This window comes from Mobula birostris, chromosome 6 (genome assembly GCF_030028105.1).
Source record: "Mobula birostris isolate sMobBir1 chromosome 6, sMobBir1.hap1, whole genome shotgun sequence".
Lineage (NCBI taxonomy): Eukaryota > Metazoa > Chordata > Chondrichthyes > Myliobatiformes > Myliobatidae > Mobula > Mobula birostris.
Genome location: NC_092375.1, coordinates 197088045 through 197110050, shown reverse-complemented (window position 1 = coordinate 197110050; position 22006 = coordinate 197088045). Strand labels below are relative to the sequence as shown.

At 42.4% G+C, this 22006-nt stretch overlaps 1 protein-coding gene across 1 annotated transcript in view; it reads left to right on the top strand.

The window, feature by feature from the left end:
* Nucleotides 1-3618: 3618 nt before the first annotated feature.
* map3k19 (mitogen-activated protein kinase kinase kinase 19) overlaps nt 3619-22006 on the top strand; it is a 31906-nt gene continuing 13518 nt past the window's right edge. Inside the window, exons 1-4 of the mRNA XM_072262152.1 lie at nt 3619-3781; nt 11492-11575; nt 13498-13766; nt 18331-20753. Of these exons, the coding sequence (XP_072118253.1) occupies nt 11499-11575; nt 13498-13766; nt 18331-20753 (2769 nt within the window). The 5' untranslated portion in view covers nt 3619-3781; nt 11492-11498. The remainder of the gene's footprint in view (nt 3782-11491; nt 11576-13497; nt 13767-18330; nt 20754-22006) is intronic.

Sequence of the window (22006 nt, the reverse complement as noted above, 5' to 3'; positions counted from 1 at the left end):
GTTTTAGATTTTTAGATCATTGGGATCTCTTCTGGGGAGGGTGGGACCTGTACAGATTGGATGGGTTGCACCTGAACTCGAGGGGGAGCAATATCCTTGCAGGTAGGTTTGCTAGCATGGTTCAGCAGGGTTTAAACTAATTTGCAAGGGGGATGGGACCCAGAGCGATAGAGCAGTGAAAGAAGTGCATGGAGTAAAGCCGGATCTAACATACAGAGAGGCTTTGAGGAAAGAGAAGCAGAATAAACGGTGTAAAGGTAGTAAGGCAGAAGGGCTGAAGTGTGTGTACCTCAATGCAAGAAGCATCAGGAACAAAGGTGATAAACTGAGAGCTTGGATACATACATGGAATTATGATGTAGTGGCCATTACAGAGACTTGGCTGGAACCAGGGCAGGAATGGATTCTCAATATTCCTGGATTTCAGTGCTTTAAAAGGGATAGAGAGGGGGGGAAAGGGGAGGAGGGGTGGCATTACTGGTCAGGGATACTATTACAGCTACAGAAAGGGTGGGTAATGTAGCAGGATCCTCTTTTGAGTCAATATGGGTGGAAGTCAGGAACAGGAAGGGAGCAGTTACTCTAGTGCGGGTATCCTATAGGCCCCCTGGTAGCAGCAGAGATAGAGGAGCAGATTGGGAGGCAGATTTTGGAAAGGTGCAAAATTAACAGGGTTGTTATTATGGGTGACTTTAACTTCCCTAATATTGATTGGCACCTCATTAGTTCCAAGGGTTTAGATGGGGCAGAATTTGTTAAGTGTGTCCAGGATGGATTCCTGTCACAGTATGTGGACAGGCCGACCAGGGGGAATGCCATACTAGATCTAGTACTAGGCAATGAACCGGGTCAGGTCACAGATCTCTCAGTGGGTGAGCATCTGGGGGACAGTGACCACCGCTCCTTGGCCTTTAGCATTATCATGGAAAAGGATAGAATCAGAGGACAGGAAAATTTTTAATTGGGGAAAGGCAAATTATGAGGCTATAAGGCTAGAACTTGCGGGTGTGAATTGGGATGATGTTTTTGCAGGGAAATGTACTATGGACATGTGATCGATGTTTAGAGATCTCTTGCGGGATGTAAGGGATAAATTTGTCCCGGTGAGGAAGATAAGAATGGTAGGGTGAAGGAAGCATGGGTGACAAGTGAGGTGGAAAATCTAGTCAGGAGGAAGAAGGCAGCATACATGAGGTTTAGGAAGCAAGGATCAGATGGGTCTATTGAGGAATATAGGGAAGCAAGAAAGGAGCTTAAGAAGGGGCTGAGAAGAGCAAGATGGGGGCATGAGAAGGCCTTGGCGAGTAGGGTAAAGGAAAACCCCAAGGCATTCTTCAATTATGTGAAGAACGAAAGGATGACAGGAGTGAAGGTAGGACCAATTAGAGATAAAGGTGGGAAGATGTGCCTGGATGCTGTGGAAGTGAGTGAGGTACTCAATGAATACCTCTCTTCGGTATTCACCAATGAGAGGGAACTTGATGATGGTGAGGACAATATGAGTGAGGTTGATGTTCTGGAGCATGCTGATATTAAGGGAGAGGAGATGTTGGAGTTGTTAAAATACATTAGGACAGATAAGTCCCCGGGGCCTGACGGAATATTCCCCAGGCTGCTCCATGAGGCGAGAGAAGAGATTGCTGAGCCTCTGGCTAGGATCTTTATGTCCTCGATGTCCACGGGAATGGTACCGGAGGATCGGAGGGAGGCGAATGTTGTTCCCTTGTTCAAAAAAGGTAGTAGGGATAGTCCGGGTAATTATAGACCAGTGAGCCTTACGTCTGTGGTGGGAAAGCTGTTGGAAAAGATTCTTAGAGATAGGATCTATAGGCATTTAGAGAATCATGGTCTGATCAGGGACAGTCAGCATGGCTTTGTAAAGGGCAGATCGTGTCTAACAAGCCTGATAGAGTTCTTTGAGGAGGTGACCAGGCATATAAATGAGGGTAGTGCAGTGGATGTGATCTATATGGATTTTAGTAAGGCATTTGACAAGGTTCCACACAGTAGGCTTATTCAGAAAGTTAGAAGGCATGGGATCCAGGGAAGTTTGGCCAGGTGGATTCAGAATTGGCTTGCCTGCAGAAGGCAGAGGGTGGTGGTGGAGGGAGTACATTCAGATCGGAGGATTGGGACTAGTGGTGTCCCACAAGGATCTGTTCTTGGACCTCTACTTTTCGTGATTTTTATTAATGACCTGGATGTGGGGGTAGAAGGGTGGGTTGGCAAGTTTGCAGACGACACAAAGGTTGGTGGTGTTGTAGATAGTGTAGAGGATTGTCAGAGATTGCAGAGAGACATTGATAGGATGCAGAAGTGGGCTGAGAAGTGGGAGTTCAACCTGGAGAAGTGTAAAGTGGTACACTTTGGAAGGACAAACTCCAAGGCAGAGTACAAAATAAATGGCAGGATACTTGGTAGTGTGGAGGAGCAGAGGGATCTGGGGGTACATGTCCACAGATCCCTGAAAGTTGCCTCACAGGTAGATAGGGTAGTTAAGAAAGCTTATGGGATGTTAGCTTTCATAAGTCGAGGGATAGAGTTTAAGAGTCACGATGTAATGATGCAGCTCTATAAAACTCTGGTTAGGCCACACTTGGAGTATTGTGTCCAGTTCTGGTCGCCTCACTCTTGGAAGGATGTGGAAGCATTGGAAAGGACACAGAGGAGATTTACCAGGATGCTGCCTGGTGTAGAAAGTGTGCATTATGATCAGGGATTAAGGGAGCTAGGGCTTTACTCTTTGGAGAGAAGGAGGTTGAGAGGAGACATGATAGAGGTGTACAAGATAATAAGAGGAATAGAGTGGATAGCCAGCGCCTCTTCCCCAGGGCACCACTGCTCAATACAAGAGGACATGGCTTTAAGGTAAGGGGTGGGAAGTTCAAGGGGGATATTAGAGGAAGGTTTTTTACTCAGAGTGGTTGGTGCGTGGAATGCACTGCCTGAGTCAGTGGTGGAGGCAGATACACTAGTGAAGTTTAAGAGACTACTAGACAGGTATATGGAGGAATCTAAGGTGGGGGCTTATATGGGAGGCAGGGTTTGAGGGTCGGCAAAACATTGTGGGCCGAAGGGCCTGTACTGTGCTGTACTATTCTATCTTCTATGATAGGAGAAGACAGGAGGGGGAGGGATGGAGCTAAGAGCTGGACAGGTGATTGGCAAAAGGGATATTAGAGGATCATGGGACAGGAGGCCTAGGGAGAACAAAAAGGGGATCGGGGGAACCCAGAGGATGGGCAAGGGGTATAGTGAGAGGGATGGAGGGAGAAAAAGGAGAGAGAGAAAAAGGAGTGTAGTGTATATAAATAAATCACGGATGGGGTACAGTTCTAGTCTCACTCAAACTCAAATGGGAAAAAGCCTGATTGTATTTACCCTTTCTATTCCCCCATTACACTTCATGTGTAAATGCTACATTTTGTTATTTATCTCATTTTACCATTGTAAAGCTCCCCACAAAATAACGTAAGCTGTTAGTAATTTTGTCCTGTCGCTCTGTAAAAGCTCTTCTTTGGTTTCAGTGAGATCAGAAGTTGCTACTGGCAACCAGACTGTAAGTGTAAACTCTAAACCAGCAAGTAGATTACCAAGTCCTCGGGAGGCAGGCATGTAGCTCGCCTTCCGGATGTAGAAAGAGTCCAGCAGATAACTTTATATTTATCAGTCATTCCGAAGCCACAAGCTTGATCTCTGTAAATTCCAGGAGCCATGTTGGTGATCAAAATGTGGTTTCCTTGGTTTCCATTTTGGTTTTGACGTGGTAGCATTGACAAAGGTAAGATCACACTGGCACACACTGGGCATCATTGACTAATTTATAATAATAAACGGTCATGGTTATATAGTTATAATACACACAAAACGCTGGAGGATCTCAGCACACCAGGCAGCATCTATGGAAAAGAGTAAACAGTTGATGTTTCAGGCTGAGACCCTTCATCAGGCCAAAATTTCAACTGTTTACTTGTTTGTATATGCTGCCTGACCTGTTGAGTTCCTCCAGCGTTTTGTGTGCATCACTTTGATTTCCAGCATCAGCAGATTTTCTCTTGTTTATGGTTATTTTATTCATGTGTATTCCAGCTTGAGACACTTCAATTGAAATCTTACCATTTTGGGGAAAAGCTAAAAATCTTGGTTTAATAATTTACTATTTATCCAGTAGTATAACAAATTTTTCAGCAGCAGGCAAACTGTACTTGTAATACTGAGAAGAAATACTTCCAGAATATATTCATTTATGATATTTGATTTGGTGCATATTACTATGTTTTAAAGTAGAATGCATGGAATTTATGGGAAATAGGAATTTTAGATTAATCCTCAGGCTGTGAAATAACTGGAGTTAAGCATGTATTGCCCCTCTCTAATTATCTGGGGAGCGGGACAGCTTATTAGTTTGGACAGCTGCAGCTTCTAACAATCCACATTAAGGAGTTGGAACTGGATGAACCGGTTCATTTGGGAGCCTGGAGGGGTGATAGATGGGATGTACAGAGAGGTAGTTACACTCAAGGTGCAGGACATGGGGAAATGGGTGACAGGAAAGGGAAACAAGTTAAGGAGCCAGTCCAGAGTACCCCTGTGGCCAGCCCTCTCGACATCAGGTATATCACTTCAGATATTGTCAAGGGGGCGGGGGTGACCGAGCAGAGTCAGACTGAGGCTGCCTCTGTGCCTCATAATGGAATTGATGGCTTTGTGGCAAAGTTTGTGGGTGAGACAAAGATAGGTGGAGGACTAGGTAATGCTGAGAAAGCCAAGCGATTGTAACAGGAATTAGAGAAGTTGGAAGACTGGGCAAAAAAAGTGGCAGATGGAATACAGTGTTGGGAAATGTATGATAATGCATTTTGGTGAAAGGAACAATAGTGCCGACTATTATCTAAATGGGGAGAAGGTTCAAACATCAGAGGTGCAAAGGGACTTAGGAGTCCTCATGCAAGACTCCCAGAAGGTTAATTTACAAATTGAGTCTGTGGTAAAGAAGGCAAATGTAATGTTGGCATTTATTTTAAAGGAAATAAAATATGAAAGCAAGGAGATAATTCCGAGGCTTTATAAGACACCTGTCAGGTCACACTTGGAGTATTGTCAACAGTTTTGGGCCCCATACAGTATCTCAGAAAGAATATATTGTCATTCGAGAGAGTCCAGAGGAGTTTCCGGGAATGAAGGAGTTAACATACAAGAAGCGTTTGGCAGCTTTGGGCTTGTACTCACTGGAATTCAGAAGAAAGCGGAGGGATCTAATTGAAACGTACTGAATGTTGAAAGGACTAGTTAGGGTGAATATGAAGAGGATGTTTCCTATGGTGGGATTATCCAGAACTAGAGGACATAGCCTCAAAATTGAGGGGTGACCTTTTAGAACAGAGGAGAGGAGGAGGAATTTTTTTAGCCAGAGAGTGGTGAATCTGTGGAAGGCTCTGCCACAGACTGCAGAGGAGGCCAAGTCCGTGCATATACTGTATTTAAAGCAGAAGTTGATACTTTTTGGATTGGTCAGGGCATCAAAGGATATGGCAAGAAGGCAGGTGGATGGGGTTGAGTGGGATCCGGGATCAGCCATGATGGAATGGCAGAGTAGACTTAGAACATAGAATAGTACAGCACAGTACAGGCCATTCGGCCCACAATGTTGTGCCGACCCTCAAACCCTGCCTCCCATATAAACCCCCACCTTAAATTCCTCCATGTAACTGTCTAGTAGTCTCCTAAACTTCACTAGTGTATCTGCCTCCACCACTGACTCAGGCAGTGCATTCCATGCACCAACCACTCTCTGAGTAAAAAACCTTCGTCTAATATCCCCCTTGAACTTCCTGCCCCTTACCTTAAAGCCATGTCCTCTTGTATTGAGCAGTGGTGCCCTGGGGCAGAGGCACTGGCTATCCATTCATCTTATTATCTTGCAGCCTCTATCATGTCTCCTCTCATCCTTCTTCTCTCTAAAGAGTAAAGCCATAGCTCCCTTAATCTCTGATCATAATGCATACATTCTAAACCAGGCAGCATCCTGGTAAATCTCCTCTGTACCCTTTCTAATGCTTTCACATCCTTCCTATAGTGAGGTGACCAGAATTGGACACAGTACTCCAGGTGTGGCCTAACCAGAGTTTTATAGAGCTGCATCATTACATCGTGACTCTTAAACTCTATCCCTCAACTTATGAAAGCTTTATAAGCTTTCTTAACTACCCGTTCTACCTGTGAGGCAACTTTCAGTGATCTGTGGACATGTACCCCAGTCCCCTCTGCTCCTCCACACTACCAAGTATCCTGCTATTTACTTTGTACTCTGCCTTGGAGTTTGTCCTTCCAAAGTGTACCACCTTACACTTCTCCGGGTTGAACGCCATCTGACACTTCTCAGCCCACTTCTGCATCCTATCAATGTCTCTCTGCAATCTTCGACAATCCTCTACACTATCTACAACACCACCAACCTTTGTGTCATCTGCAAACTTGCCTACTCACCCTTCTACCCCCACATCCAGGTCGTTAATAAAAATCACAAAAAGTAGAGGTCCCAGAACAGATCCTTGTGGGACACCACTAGTCACAATCCTCCGATCTGAATGTACTCCCTCCACCACGACCCTCTGCCTTCTGCAGGCAAGCCAATTCTGCATCCATCTAGCCAAACTTCCCTGGATCCCATGCCTTTTGACTTTCTGAATAAACCTACCGTGTGGAACCTTGTCAAATGCCTTACTAAAATCCATATAGATCACATCCACTGCACTACCCTCATCTATACCCCTGGTCACCTTCTCAAAGAAGTCTATCAGGCTTGTTAGACACGATTTGCCCTTCACAAAGCCATGCTGACTGTCCCTGATCAGACCATGATTCTCTAAATGTCCATAGATCCTATCTCTAAGAATCTTTTCCAACAGCTTTCCCACCACAGACGTAAGGCTCACTGGTCTATAATTACCCGGACTATCCCTACTACCTTTTTTGAACAAGAGGACAACATTCGCCTCCCTCCGATCCTCCGGTACCATTCCCGTGGACATCGAGGACATAAAGATCCTAGCCAGAGGCTCAGCAATCTCTTCTCTCGCCTCGTGGCGAAGCCTGGGGAATATTCCGTCAGGCCCCGAGGACTTATTCGTCCTAAGGTATTTTAACAACTCCAACACCTCCTCTCCCTTTATATCAACATGCTCCAGAACATCAACCTCACTCATATTGTCCTCACCATCATCAAGTTCCCTCTCATTGGTGAATACCGAAGAGAAGTATTCATTGAGGACCTCGCTCACTCCCACAGCCTCCAGGAACATCTTCCCACCTTTATCTCTAATCGGTCCTACCTTCACTCCTGTCATCCTTTTTTTCTTCACATAATTGAAGAATGCCTTGGAGTTTTCCTTTTTCCTTTGGGCCTTCTCATGCCCCCTTCTTGCTCTTCTCAGCCCCTTCTTAAGCTCCTTTCTTGCTTCCCTATATTCCTCAATAGACCCATCTGATCCTTGCTTCCCTAAACCTTGTATGCTGCTTTCTTCCACCTGACTAGATTTTCCACCTCACTTGTCACCCATGGTTCCTTCACCCTACCATTCTTTATCTTCCTCACCGGGACAAATTTATCCCTAACATCCTGGAAGAGATCGCTAAACATGGACCACATGTCCATAGTACATTTCCCTGCAAAAATATCATCCCAATTCACACCCACAAGTTCCAGCCTTATAGCTTCATAATTTGCCCTTCCCCAATTAAAAATTTTCCTGTCCTCTTTGATTCTATCCTTTTCCATGATAATGCTAAAGGCCAAGGAGCGGTGGTCACTGTCCCCCAGATGCTCACCCACTGAGAGATCTGTGACCTGACCCGGTTCATTGCCTAGTACTAGATCTAGTATGGCATTCCCCCTGGTCGGCCTGTCCACATACTGTGACAGGAACCCGTCCTGGACACACTTAACAATCTCTGCCCCATCTAAACCCTTGGAACTAATCGGGTGCCAATCAATATTAGGGAAGTTAAAGTCACCCATGATAAAGGTTATTTTTGCACCTTTCCAAAATCTGCCTCCCAATCTGCTCCTCTGTATCTCTGTTGCTACCAGGGGGCCTATAGGATACCCCCACTAGAGTAACTGCTCCCTTCCTGTTCCTGACTTCCACCCATACTGACTCAAAAGAGGATCCTGCTACATTACCCACCCTTTCTGTAGCTGTAATAGTATCCCTGACCAGTAATGCCACCCCTCCTGCCCTTTCCTTTCCCTCCCCAGGGCCTGACGGAATATTCCCCAGGCTGCTCCATGAGGCGAGGGAAGAGATTGCTGAGCCTCTGGCTAGGATCTTTATGTCCTCGTTGTCGACGGGAATGGTACCGGAGGATTGGAGGGAGGCGAATGTTGTTCCCTTGTTCAAAAAAGGTAGTACGGATAGTCCGGGTAATTATAGACCAGTGAGCTTCATATCTGTGGTGGGAAAGCTGTTGGAAATGATTCTTAGAGATAGGATCTATGGGCATTTAGAGAATCGTGGTCTGATCAGGGACAGTCAGCATGGCTTTGTGAAGGGCGATCATGTCTAACAAGCCTGATAGAGTTCTTTGAGGAGGTGACCAGGCACTTAGATGATGGTAGTGCAGTGGATGTGATCTATATGGGTTTTAGTAAGGCATTTGACAAGGTTCCACATGGTAGGCTTATTCAGAAAGTCAGAAGGCATGGGATCCAGGGAAGTTTGGCTGGCTGGATTCAGAATTGGCTTGCCTGCAGAAGGCAGAGGGTCGTGGTGGAGGGAGTACATTCAGATTGGAGGATTGTGACTAGTGATGTCCAACAAGGATCTGTTCTGGGACCTGTACTTTTCGTGATTTTTTATTAATGACCTGGATGTTGGGGTAGGAGGATGGGTTGGCAAGTTTGCAGACGACACAAAGGTTGGTGGTGTTGTAGATAGTGTAGTGGATTGTCGAAAATTGCAGAGAGACATTTATAGGATGGATAAGTGGGCTGAGAAGTGTCAGATGGAGTTCAACCCAGAGAAGTGTGAGGGGGTTCACTTTGGAAGGACAAACTCCAAGACAGAGTACAAAGGAAATAGCAGGATACTTGGTGGTGTGGAGGAGCAGAGGGATCTGGGGGTACATGTCCACAGATCCCTGAAAGTTGCCTCACAGGTGGATAGGGTAGTTAAGAAAGCTTATGGGGTGTTAGCTTTCATAAGTTGAGGGATAGAGTTTAAGAGTCGCGATGTAATGATGCAACTCTATAAAACTCTGGTTAGGCCACACTTGGAGTACTGTGTCCAGTTCTGGTCACCTCACTATAGGAAGGATGTGGAAGCATTGGAAAAGGTACAGAGGAGATTTAGCAGGATGCTGCCTGGCTTAGAGAGTATGCATTATGATCAGAGATTAAGGGAGCTAGGGCTTTACTCTTTAGAGAGAAGTGAGGAGACATGATAGAGGTGTACAAGATAATAAGAGGAATAGATAGAGTGGATAGCCAGCACCTCTTCCCCAGGGCACAGCTGCTCAATACAAGAGGACATGGTTTTAAGGTAAGGGGTGGGAAGTTCAAGGAGGATATTAGAGGAAGGTTTTTTACTGAGAGTGGTTGGTGCGTGGAATGCACTGCCTGAGTTGGTGGAGGCAGATACACTAGTGAAGTTTAAGAGACTACTAGACAGGTATTTGGAGGAATTTAAGGTGGGAGGTTATATGGGAGGCAGTGTTTGAGGATCGGCAGAACATTGTGGGCCGACGGTCCTGTACTGTGCTGTACTATTCTATGTTCTATGTTCTAAAAGCCATCTCGTAGGCATTCAACAAACTCACTCTCTGGAGATCCATTACCAACCTGAATTTCCCAATTGAACTGAATGTTAAAATCTCCCATGACTACCATAACTTTGCCCTCTTGACTCGCCTTTTCTATTTCCTGTTACAACCCGTGGTCCACCGCCCAGCCACTGTTAGGACACCTGTATATACAGTATATACACTGTTGCCAGCAGCCTGTATATACAGTAACTACCATCAGGGTCTTTTTACCCTTGCAGTTCCTTAACTAACCCACCGGGTTTGAACTACTTCTGATCCTATATCGCATCTTTCTACTGATTTGATGCCATTCTTTACCAACAGAGTCACGCCACGCTCTCTGCCCACCTTCCTATCCCTTTGATACAATGTGTAACCTTGGACATGTAGCTCCCAACGACAACCATTCTTCAGCCACGATTCAGTGATGACCACAACATCATACCTGGCAATCTGTAATATTGCAACAAGATCATCCACCTTATTTCTTATACTCTGTGCGTTGAGATATAACACTTTGAGCGCTGTATTTGTTGCCCTTCATGATTCTGCATCCCTACTACACTGATACTCTCCCTGCTGGCTGCAATTATGTCCTATCATCAGCCTGCCCTTCCTGATGGTCTAACTGCACACTATCTTTGCTTTTTTTACCATCTGCCCCATCCTAAATCCCCTCACTTCAGTTCCCACCCTCCCTGCCAAATTAGTTTAAACCCTCCCCAGCAGCTCTAACACACGTTAGTTGCCTTATGGTCTTATAATATAGGGAAGAGTTACTTTATTTTATCCAATTTGCAATGATCAAATGTGAAACTTCCCCTATTTGAAGCACAGTGTGTTATTTTCTTCTCTTGATACATGTAAAAACGCATTTCGGACACAGGGTCTTAGAAACTCAAATATGATTAGAAACGTTAAAATTGTGCCACGGTTGGTGCAAATTGTTTACAGATTCCTTACAGAGCAAGGTGATGTGATTCACTGCTTTTACGTTGATGCATGTATTGATTGTGTACTATTTCAGAGTAATACATAAACAAGTCTATGCTCCGCCTGGTTAAGGCTGGAGCTCTTGAAATGGTCTTGCTCCTGCTACTGCTGGGAGTAGTGTACTCGGAATGAACTAATTGATGGGCATGCTTGTAAACACACTGCTTCTCATAAGATGGTTTGGAGAAAGAATTAATCTACTTTGTATTCCCATTCCTCCAAAACAAAATAGTCTACCCCGAATAATGTTTAGAAATACAACCCATCAGAAGCTTTGTAAAGGACTTACACAAGGCGGTGGGTCAAGTATTTTTAAGTCATACAAACACTTTCTTCTGTAAGAGCTCAGTTTTGGACCTTACATCACTCTTCCAGACCCTAAAATACTGCAGCAGTATCAGAAGTGCATTGCACAATGGTATAATTTTATTACAGGGAGCATGGATGATTGCATTTCTAGACCTGAGAATTTTCTCTTTTTGAGATGTCCTGTGAAGACTGGAAATGCTTTAATTCTTTGAAGTGCTAAGCAAAATCCAGTTGATTGAACAAGATGCATGAATAAATATTGAAATATTGATTCATTAACATCAACTAAGAATGATCTTAAGATTTTAAATCCATTACATAGTGAGTAGTTTCAGATGCACTAGAATATATAGTCTTGCCCGATTTTGTTTTTATATCCATCTTTTAGGGGAGAAATGATGCATTGTTTCAACTCTGGAAAAAATACATTACAAGAGATGATTTCTGTTTATAACAAGCTGGAATCAAATTGGTAAGACTACTAAATGTCCAGAAATCTGAAGTATGTATGCAAAATAAAATGTGATCCATGTGTCTCAATTAAAAACAATGATGCAAGTTCCATGTTTCACACAAAGCTATTATTTAGCAGTGATATGAAACAATGCTTAGAACTGTAGGCTTGCTGAATTATAATATCTGACTCATTTAATGTGAAACTGCTTTAATGACAAACCAGTTATTCATAGTTCTACAGCATATTAGGGATGTTTGCTCATATTTGGCAGGCATATGCCACAACATCAGTAGCATCACAAGACAATCTGATGGACCGAAGGACATGACTTTCATTTCATAAGGTTGCATAGCAAACCTGCAGCTATTGGGAATCTGAAACATAAACACAAAAATAAGTGAAATTGTCAGCAGATCAGACTGCATTTTTTATACGGAAGCAGAGATAATGCTTCACATCAGTTTTCTCTAATATACTATGTGAATTTTTAAACATTTAGTATGCATTGTAGTTACAAATAGAAAATGAATTTCTTTCAGTTGAAACTATACCAATTTCATATTTAATCCTTTCATAGTAACAGTAATGGTATATAGATGGATATCTTTTCATTATATGCAAGACAAAGCAATAGCCTTAATTTCCCCCTCGGCATTGTTTTGTGGCCATTGGAACAGAATTGGACCGGTGAGTAGCCTCCTCTCTCATTCCCGGTTCAACTGGGCCATCGGCATTGCAAATGACTGAATTGAACTTCTCACTATTGGTGAATAGGGATTTTGAAATTGCATATGCCTGATTAGATAATCCACTTTGCCAAGGTGTGTTAATTAACTTTCACTCCACATGTATGCATTGTTACGTACCCCGTAACTGGGTTGCCAAACCAGCAGAAATGGATCACTCAGTTGGAGTCTGGATTACTAGAACTAAGAAAGTTTTATTAAAGAAACAAGCAACACAGTACTCTAATCAAAAGGATAATAAATGCAACAGTTCAGCAATGATAAACACCCATGTACACAGAATTAAGATAACAGGATCAATTGAGCTCTATCGTTGTCTAGGGGTAAATGACCAGTTTCCAAGTGACGCAAAGTTCAGTTCAATTTAGTTCAGTTCAGTTCAGTTCGCAGACAGTGGAGGGAAGGAGAGAGAGAGCAAAACGAATGAATATTCAAAACGGCTTCCACACAGACCTTTGCAGTCAGCTTTCAGGCGAGTCCTTTGTGATGTCATCTGAGGTCACCGGCCGTGACTCCTCCGTTTCCTGATACGATCGTTTCTCTGCGGTGAATCTGGCACCCAGGCAAGGGTGGACACACACCAGGTTCCCACCGATCGTGCCTTTCCACCCTGTGCGTCTATGGCCTGGTCTTGCAACCAGCCTTCCAAAACTTCCCACCGACTTGTGAGAGATGCACCGCTTCCAGGGTCTCGTTACCTCGGGTGTCGTGTGTGTCCTGCCTTAGCGAACCTGTCCCTTTTTATCCCCCTGCTGGGGTATCGCCTGTCCATCACTTCAAACAGTTCGGGGTTCAAAGGGGGAGCCGATCTTGACAGCTCTCCTTCCCCTTCATTAACATCTCCAAATGCTGCTCCATTGTTTTCCTTATCTCTCTCTCTCTTGAAGACAGGTGGCAGACCAACTGCTGATCCCACTGGTGCCAGCACAGGCCAGCTAACATCTTAATCTATGTGTATTCTCGTCACAGCATACATAAACAATAATAGATACACACTCTTCAGTTAAAACCAGTGGGGAAGATAAGTCCATTGTTAGTGTCTGGTGATTTTAAAAAATTTGGTCCATTTAAAAAAAAATTGCTCAATTGCCTGTAATTTTTACATGTAATTTGTGTAACTTAGCAAAGTTTGTTCAGATATGATATTCAATATCTGAAATATAAGATAAAACCATTGTTGATGTTTCACAGCATGGATACTGCCTTGACAAACCCTTGGAAGCAACTCGATAGACAAAGGCAACATCCATCAACATGCCCGGATGGAACACAGCTGGATGCAGTAAATCTAAGGAAAGGCAATTTATTAAATTCATCCATCAGAAACAAGGAAAGGCTTAAAAATACGGCCAATCCTGAAGTTATGGGTGAAACGCAAGGATCACAATTGGAGGCAAGTGAGAGTAAAAGTGAAACACCGCTGGATACTTTACAAGATACAAAAACTAATATTCAGCAAAGTAAGCAGTTTAATGTTTTCCATTCTCTTTTGCTGCTGTATGGAGATGTCAGCGAAAAGATTGGAATAGTGGCTGCCTGATAATGATAACAAGACTTTGAGTTAATCAAGTTTTCCAGAAGTAAAAAAACAAATGTAGAATGATGCTGTCAGTTTAGAAACTGGGACAGGAAACACCATTAAGGTTATTTAGAATTTATGAAGGTTAAGAACCATCATAGTTTGGAGAATAACCAATTCCTGCAATCACAGGACAAATATCATGCTCACGTGAACATCTACCAACTTGTAAATCATGATGCTTCCTATCCCAATTCCTGTTTTGCAATGTCCTCTAGGCACAAGAGATTCTGCAGATGCTGGAAATCCAGAGCAACATACAGAAAATGCTGGAGGAAATCAGCAGATCAGGCAGCATCAGGACTGGTGAAGGGTAATAGCCAAAATATCGACTCTTTCTTCTTTTCCATAGATGCTGCCTGACCTACTGAATTCCTCCAACGTTTTGTGTGTGTTGTGATATATTCTCTTGATTATTGAGTTGCTTCTGGGAGCTCACTTGCACTGTCAGTCTTCCTGAATCCCAACACAGCTATTTCATCAGCTCAAGTAGCTATACAAAAGAAAGCAGATGAATATTGAAATGAAAATCCACATGAAAAGACTAAGTTTATTTGTTTAGGGGTAGATTTATTCCTGTGGTAAGTTTAAGAATATTGATGTTGTTTGCCACTCACGAGCACAATCCCGAAGATATGACAATACAGAATCCCTGGGACAGGTGAATTCTCTGTCCTAACCAATCTGTAAAAAATGCACAAATATTTAAGAAGATAGCAGGCTGGAAGAAATTGCCAGTGTTTGAGTACCTAACAGTATTTTTGTTTTTTGTTTTGCTTTCAAATTTCCAGATTTCAACTATTTTTCATTTGGTATTAACCATTTTCCTTTTGCAATATGAGAAAATCTGCAGATGCTGGAAATCCAAAGCAACACACACAAAATGCTGGAGGAACTTAGGAGGCCAGGCAGCATCTTTTGGGCCGAGACCCTTCATGAGATCTGGAAAGGAAGGGTCTCAACCTGAAACATTGACTGTTTACTCTTTTCCATAGCTGTTAACTGGCCTGCTGAGTTCTCCTGCATTTTGTGTGTGCCCCTTTTACAATAAATTAGATTGGTGTTCTTGTAAAGTGACTTCCTATCAGCCTGTTACATTCAAGTTGCTGCTGAAAGCAGACATCTCCATGCATTCGAGTATTTTGGTGGGATAGTGACACACTCAGCAAAGATGACCAGAGGGGGTTTATGAGGATGATTCAAGGAGTGAGGGGCTTGGTATATGAAGACTGTTTGGCAGCTTTGGGCCTGTACTCACTGGAATTTAGAAGAAGGCATGGGGATCTCATTGGAACCCACCGAATGTTGAAAGGACTAGATAGGGTGGATGTGAAGAGGATGTTCACATGATGAGGGTATCCAGAACTAGAGGGCACAGCCTCAAAACCTCAAAATTGAGGGGAAACCCTTTAGAATGGAGGTAAGGAGGTATCTTATAACCAGAAAGTGATGAATTTGTGGAATGCTTTGCCATAGACTATGGTGGACTGTGGTTGATAGTTTCCTGATTGGTCAGGGCATCAAAGATTATGGTGATAAGGCAGGTGTATAGGTTGAGTGGGATCTGGGGTCAGGGTTAGAATTACCATAAGATACAGGAGTAGAAGAAGGCCATTCGGTCCATTGAGTCCACTCTGCCATTCAAACATGGGCTGATCCAATTCTTCCAGTCATCCCCACTCCTCTGCATTCCGCCCATACCCTTTGATGCCCTGGCTAATCAAGAACCTATCTATCTCTGCCTTAAATGCACCCGATGACTTGGCCTCCACAGCCACTCATAGCAACAAATTCCACAGATTTACCACCCTCTGACTAAAGTAATTTCTCCACATCTCTGTTCTAGATAGATGTCTTTCAATCCTGAAGTCGTGCTCTCTTGTCCTGAACTCCCCTACCATGGGAAATAAATTTGCCATATCTAATCTATTCAGGCCTTTTAACATTCAGAATGTTTCTATGAGATCCCCCCTCATTCTCCTGAACTCCAGGGAATACAGCCCAAGGGCTGCCATAGGGTAACCCTTTCGTAGGGTAACCCTTTCATTCCTGGAATCATTCGCATGAATCTTCTCTGAACCCTCTCCAATGTCAATAAATCCTTTCTAAAATAAGGAGCCCAAAACTGCACACAATACTTCAAGTGTGGTCTCACAAGTGCCTTATAGAGCCTCAACATCACATCCCTGCTCTTATATTCTATACCTCTAGAAATGAATGCCAACATTGCATTCGCCACCTTCACAACCAACTCAACCTGGAGGTTAACCTTTAGGGTATCCTGCACAAGGACTCCCAAGTCCCTTTGCATCTCTGCATTTTGAATTCCCTCCCCATCTAAATAATAGTCTGCCCCTTTATTTCTTCCACCAAAGTGCATGACCATACACTTTCCAACATTGTATTTCATTTGCCATTTCTTTGCCCATTCCCCTAAACTATCTGTCTCTCTGCAGGCTCTCTGTTTCCTCAATATTTAATACCATAGTCCAAGTCATTGACATACGTCGTAAAAAGCAGCGGTCCCAATACTGAACTCCACTGGCAACTGGCAGTCAGCCAGAATAGGATCCCTTTATTCACACTCTCTGTTTTCTGCCGATCAGCCAATGCTCCACCCATGGTAGTAACACCACTGTAATTCCATGAGCTCTTATCTTGCTAAGCAGCCTTGTGTGCAACAGCTTGTCAAAGGCCTTCTGAAAATCCAAGTACAACACGTCTATTGCATCTCCTTTGTCTACCCTGCTTGTAAGTTCCTCAAAGAGTTGCAGTAGGTTTGTCAGGCAGGATTTTCCTTTTAGGAAACCATGCTGCTTTGGCCTATCTTGTCACGTGCCTCCAGGTGCTCCGTAATTTCATCCCTAACAATCGATTCCAACAGCTTCCCAGCCACTGATGTCAGGCAAACAGGTCTATAGTTTCCTTTCTGCTGCCTCCCTCCCTTTTTAAATAGCGGAGTAACATTTGCAATTTCCCAGTCATCCGGTACGATGCCAGAATCTATCGATTCTTGAAAGATCATTGTTAATGCCTCCGCAATCTCTACAGCTACTGCCTTCAGATCCCAAGAGTGCATTCCGTCAGGTCCAGGAGATTTATCCACCCCCAGACCATTAAGCTTCCTGAGCACCTTCTCAGCTGCATATACTTCATTTCCCTGACATTCTTGATTGTCCGGTATACTGCAGATGTCTTCCACTGTGAAGACTGATGCAGAATTCACATTCAATTGCTCTGCCATCTCTGTGTCTCTCATTACAATATCTCCAATGTCATTTTCTATTGGTCCTATATCTACCCTCAACTCTCTTTTACTCTTTATATCCTTTAAAAACCTTTTAGCATCTTCTTTGATATTAGTCGCCAGCTTCCTTTCATAATCCATCTTTTCCTTCTGAATGACCTTCTTAGTTTCCTTCTGCAAGTTTTTAAAAGCTTCCCAATTCTCTATCTTCCCTCTAGCTTTGGCTTCCTTGTATATCCTCTCTTTTGCTTTTACTTCGGCTCTGACTTCACTTGTCAGCCGTGGTAGTGTCCTTCTTCCATTTGAAAATTTCTTCTTATTTAGAATATATCTGTCTTGCACTTCCCTCATTTTTCAGTGTTTTACAAGTGCCATCAGTCTTGGAGAGTAACAGAAACAACATCTGCAAGGTATTGTGTGATTTTGAATTTATTCTGTTGAGTTCTGTATGAACTAAGATTATAATGATGTTAATTACAAATGCCAAAATTTTCTCTTCCCCTTTTTGATGCTCTTCGTCCACTTCAATTTCATTGGACAGCAAGTTAATCTGGAGTTTTGACTTTTGTCTGGACTTGAGATAAAATGCTGGCCTTGTTTTCAGCAGTATTCCACTCCTTCTCTTCATTTAAAGGACCTCATAAAGATTTGTGAAGTAGATCATGTTCTTTTGAAGTTTACCAATTAGTTCATTTTATGGTACTTCCATCTCAACATAGCATTAAACCTCCCATTGACCTTCAAAGTAAGTGTTGAACACAGAATTAAAATATCCCTTTTGCTCTGGATGCAATTTGTAAGTTTACCAGCAGCTCTAAGAACCCTTTGCAAGACTAGCTACTACTGTTCATGAGTTTCCCAGATTCTGAGAGTCCGTTCTGTTCACTGTAATGTTTCATGATAGGAAAACAGCCTTACGCAACTTACTTAAGTAATATTAATGGTTCTTTTCTTTTTATTGCAGTTTTTTAAAGTAGATGATATAAAATATTGTAAATAAAAGAGAACTTGTTAAAATATGCCCCCAAAAGAGATGCATGATGTAAGATTAGCACAATCAGTGCCAGCTTTATAAGGTCACGTGTACCACTGGATTTGTTCCAGCAGAGGATGAACAAGTCACTGCTGAACAAAATGAATGTGGTTTCTTTAACATCAGATTCAAAACAAAACTCCTCTTATTCTTTTACACCACCAGAATCAAGCACATGGACAGAAAGAGGGGCTGCACATTCCTCAGCACAGATTAACAGAGGAAACTGTGTAAATGAATGCACAAACATCTGTGCATCCAACAAGCAAACCTCCTCCAATCAAGAGGAGAACCCTAAGCAAACACTAAGCCACAAACCAGTCTGCTTAGACATTCATCCTGATATAGTCACAGACTGTATAGCTGCTGGTACAAAAGTTAAGCATGAACACCGTCTTGTTGAAGAAGTGGCGAAACGTTTTTGTGCAATGGAAGTCACTTCCACGACCACACTAGAAGGTAAAGGAGAACTTACACCAGTTGGATTAGATAAATATATACACAAACGTGAAGATCTTGATATTGCAAAAACAAACTTAGGAAATGAATTACAGAATGTTAGTTGTCACAAAGATGGCTTTGTATTGGATGTAGCTGTATGCAGCAAGTCACCTTTACAAACTGATGAATCATTGTGCAGTGCCAAACAGAATATGAACACCAATGTTCTCCAGTCTGCAACGGTAACTCCAAATGAAAATAAAAGTTTGCAGGTTGAAAACAAATGCAGATTATCTGCTGATGAGGCTCTTGCATCTGAACAAGAGATGGAGAAAGTTGATACTCTCTCTCAAGGAGACAGTCTGAGAGAGAACATAATTCCAGGAGGGATTCCTCTAGAATTAGTGGAACTTGGACAATGTGAATCTAAAGCAGAACAGATTATGAAAACAAAATATTCTTCTTCTGTGAAAGAAGCTAATGTAGCTCTTAAAGATAAAACACCAAAGTGCAACTCTGTTGAAATGATCACAATGGCAAAAGAAGTGCCCACTAAAACCCTGCAAAGTTCAAAACATACTTTGGTAAAAATGGAAGATGCCAGCTTTGATGTGCCTCACATTGCCAACTCCAGATTAAACAGTTTAGCACGAAAAGGAAGGAAAATGTGCAAAGTGAATTACAGCAACTTTATTTCAGAAAGAATCAAACCTGGTTCCAAATCACTGCAATACCTCCCAATTTCAACAAGAAGGAAAGATATGCTTGTGTCTTCATCTGCTTGTTTCCTACACTGTAAAAATGCTCCTGTATTCCCTTCACTGGGTAACTCTCATTTGCGCCAAATTTCATCAAAAGTACAAACAAAAATACAAGGAGGGATCTTTAACGATGGGTCAACTTCAAAGGAAAAATCTCATTCACATGACAACAGCAGTATAAATATTCTTGACGAACCGCCAATTCAACAGTTTTCCAGATTAAATTCCACAAATGATTTCTTGGCATTAAAGTACAGTGATATGTTTCAGGAAATAAATCCAATTGATAAAGGGCCAGGAATTTATGAAATGTTTAGTAGCCCATTGTATTGTGCAAAGCATAAGTCCACAACATGGGGAGCTACTCATCAAATTGTTCATTCTGTACCACAGAGAAGAAGACCGACATTTAAGGTGACAAAATCAAATCAAGCAGCTGAGAAAAACAATGCAGTGCATATAAAAAACAAACTGAATTCCAAACAAAAAAAAATTAACAGAAATGTGAAAAAAAAGAACAAAAACACAGAAGAAAGTAAATGTTTGTTCATGAGTGATAAAAATCAAGCAAACGTTGGGCTGATTTCTGATCAGGATTGGCATGCAAGAACTTTCAGAAATGAAGTATCATTCCACAACTCAGATGGTCAGGAAGTTTCAGATTCTGGCTGCATAATAAATGGTTCAGTGGCTTCTTATCCATTACCGGGTTATGAAGTTCGCCTAGAAGGACGGTATTTGTCAGCTATTCGAGAAGACTCAATTGAACAAGCTGCAGTCAAACCTGTCCTTTCAGAGGGCCATGATAATCCATTCAATAAGCCATCTGCTGTGACTGTTGGAGGAAATCTGTGTGATTATGCAACTGATCACCCTTTGTCATCAACGATCCCAAAAATCAATAATACACAAAATTGCAATACTGATTTATTTGAGTTAGGACTGCATGTGAAGAAAAAGAATGAAGCTGATGTAAAATCAACCAAAATAAAAGATTTTGTAGGGACCAATATTGCAGAAGAGCCCACAGCAGCATTGTCCTATGGAAATAACTGGGACATTGTATTAAAGGAAGCAGAAACTACTGTCTTATGTACTGAAGGCCAGAAAAACATCAGTTCTTATGGAACAAAAGCTGCTTCACATCCAAATTTTAAACAAGTAAGTTTTCCAGTTCAATCATTGATTAACACATGGACTGTCGACCAGGTGAATCCAGCATTTCTGTTTAAATATGATCGGGAGGACAGCCTGTCAGATGGACTGCTTCATTGTCTGACACCAGCATTATGGTCAGAGGAAAAGCATACAATACAAATAGCCACACATGTCCAACAAACGGAACGCAGTAGTCATAAAGACAATGAGTCTGAAAAACCTTCCCTGGTAAATGACTTTTAAGTTTTTCATGCTGATCTTTAGCATAATATATCAGGAGTAATAAATTAGCTAAATAAAGTAATTACTTAGGAGAGATCATGGACGTATCAGATTGAGTTCACAGTACTCTTAAATGGGAGGGTTGGGCACGTGGCCAAGTGGTTAAGGTGTTTGTCTAGTTACCTCAAGGTCGCTAGTTCGAGCCTCAGCTGTGGCAGCGTGTTTGTGTCCTTGAGCAAGGCACTTAATCACACATTGCTCTAGTCTGTGCGAGGAGTGGCGCCCCACACAGACTTCCAATCTGCACCTTGTAAGGCATGAAAATGCCCGACGCAGGCCTCTCATGGTCTGAGTCGATGTCCCCCTTAAATGGGAGGGTGAGCAGGCTGTGGTCGTGCTTCAAATCCAAGGAAGAAATACTGAAATGGCAAAATAGCACAACCGTACAAAAATAGCACAAAGCTATGGTAAAAGCAGAAAAGAAGGCATACAACACAGCAAAAATTAATGGAAAGACAAAGGATTAGGAAGCTTTTAAAACCCTACAGAGAGCAACTAAAAGCATTAGGAGGGAAAAGGTTAAATATGAAAGCAAGCTAGCAAACAATATCAAAATGGATAGTAAAAGCTTTTTCAAGTATGTAAAAAATAAGAGAGCTGAGAGTGGATATAGGACTAGAAAATGAAGCTGGAGAAATAATAGTAGTGGCCAAAGAGATGCAGATGGACTAAATAAGTATTTTGCATCAGTCTTCACTGTGGAAGACACTAGCAGTATGCCTGATGTTGTAGTGTGTGAAGGAAGAGAAGTGGGTGCAGTTACTGTTACAAGTTGGAAGTTGCTCAAAAAGCTGGAAGACCTAGGGGTATAAATCATCCGCAGCAGATGAACTGCACCCTAGGGTTCTGAAAGAGGTAGCAGTAGAGATTGTGGAGGCACTTGTAATGATCATTCAAAAATCATTGGACTCTGGCAAAGGACTGGAAAATTGCAAATGTCACTCCACTCTTTAACAAGAAGGAAGGCAGCAGAAAGGAAATTATAAACCAGTTAGCCTGACCTCAGTGGTTGGAAAGATGTTGGAGTCAATTGTTAAAGATGATTGGACAAAGTCAGCATGGTTTCCTTAAGGGAAAATCTTGCCTGATTGAACCTGTTGGAATTCTTTGAGGAGATTACACATAGGATAGATAAAGAGGATGCAGTGAATGTTGTATATTTGGACTTTCAGAAGGCTTTTGACAAGTTGCTACACATG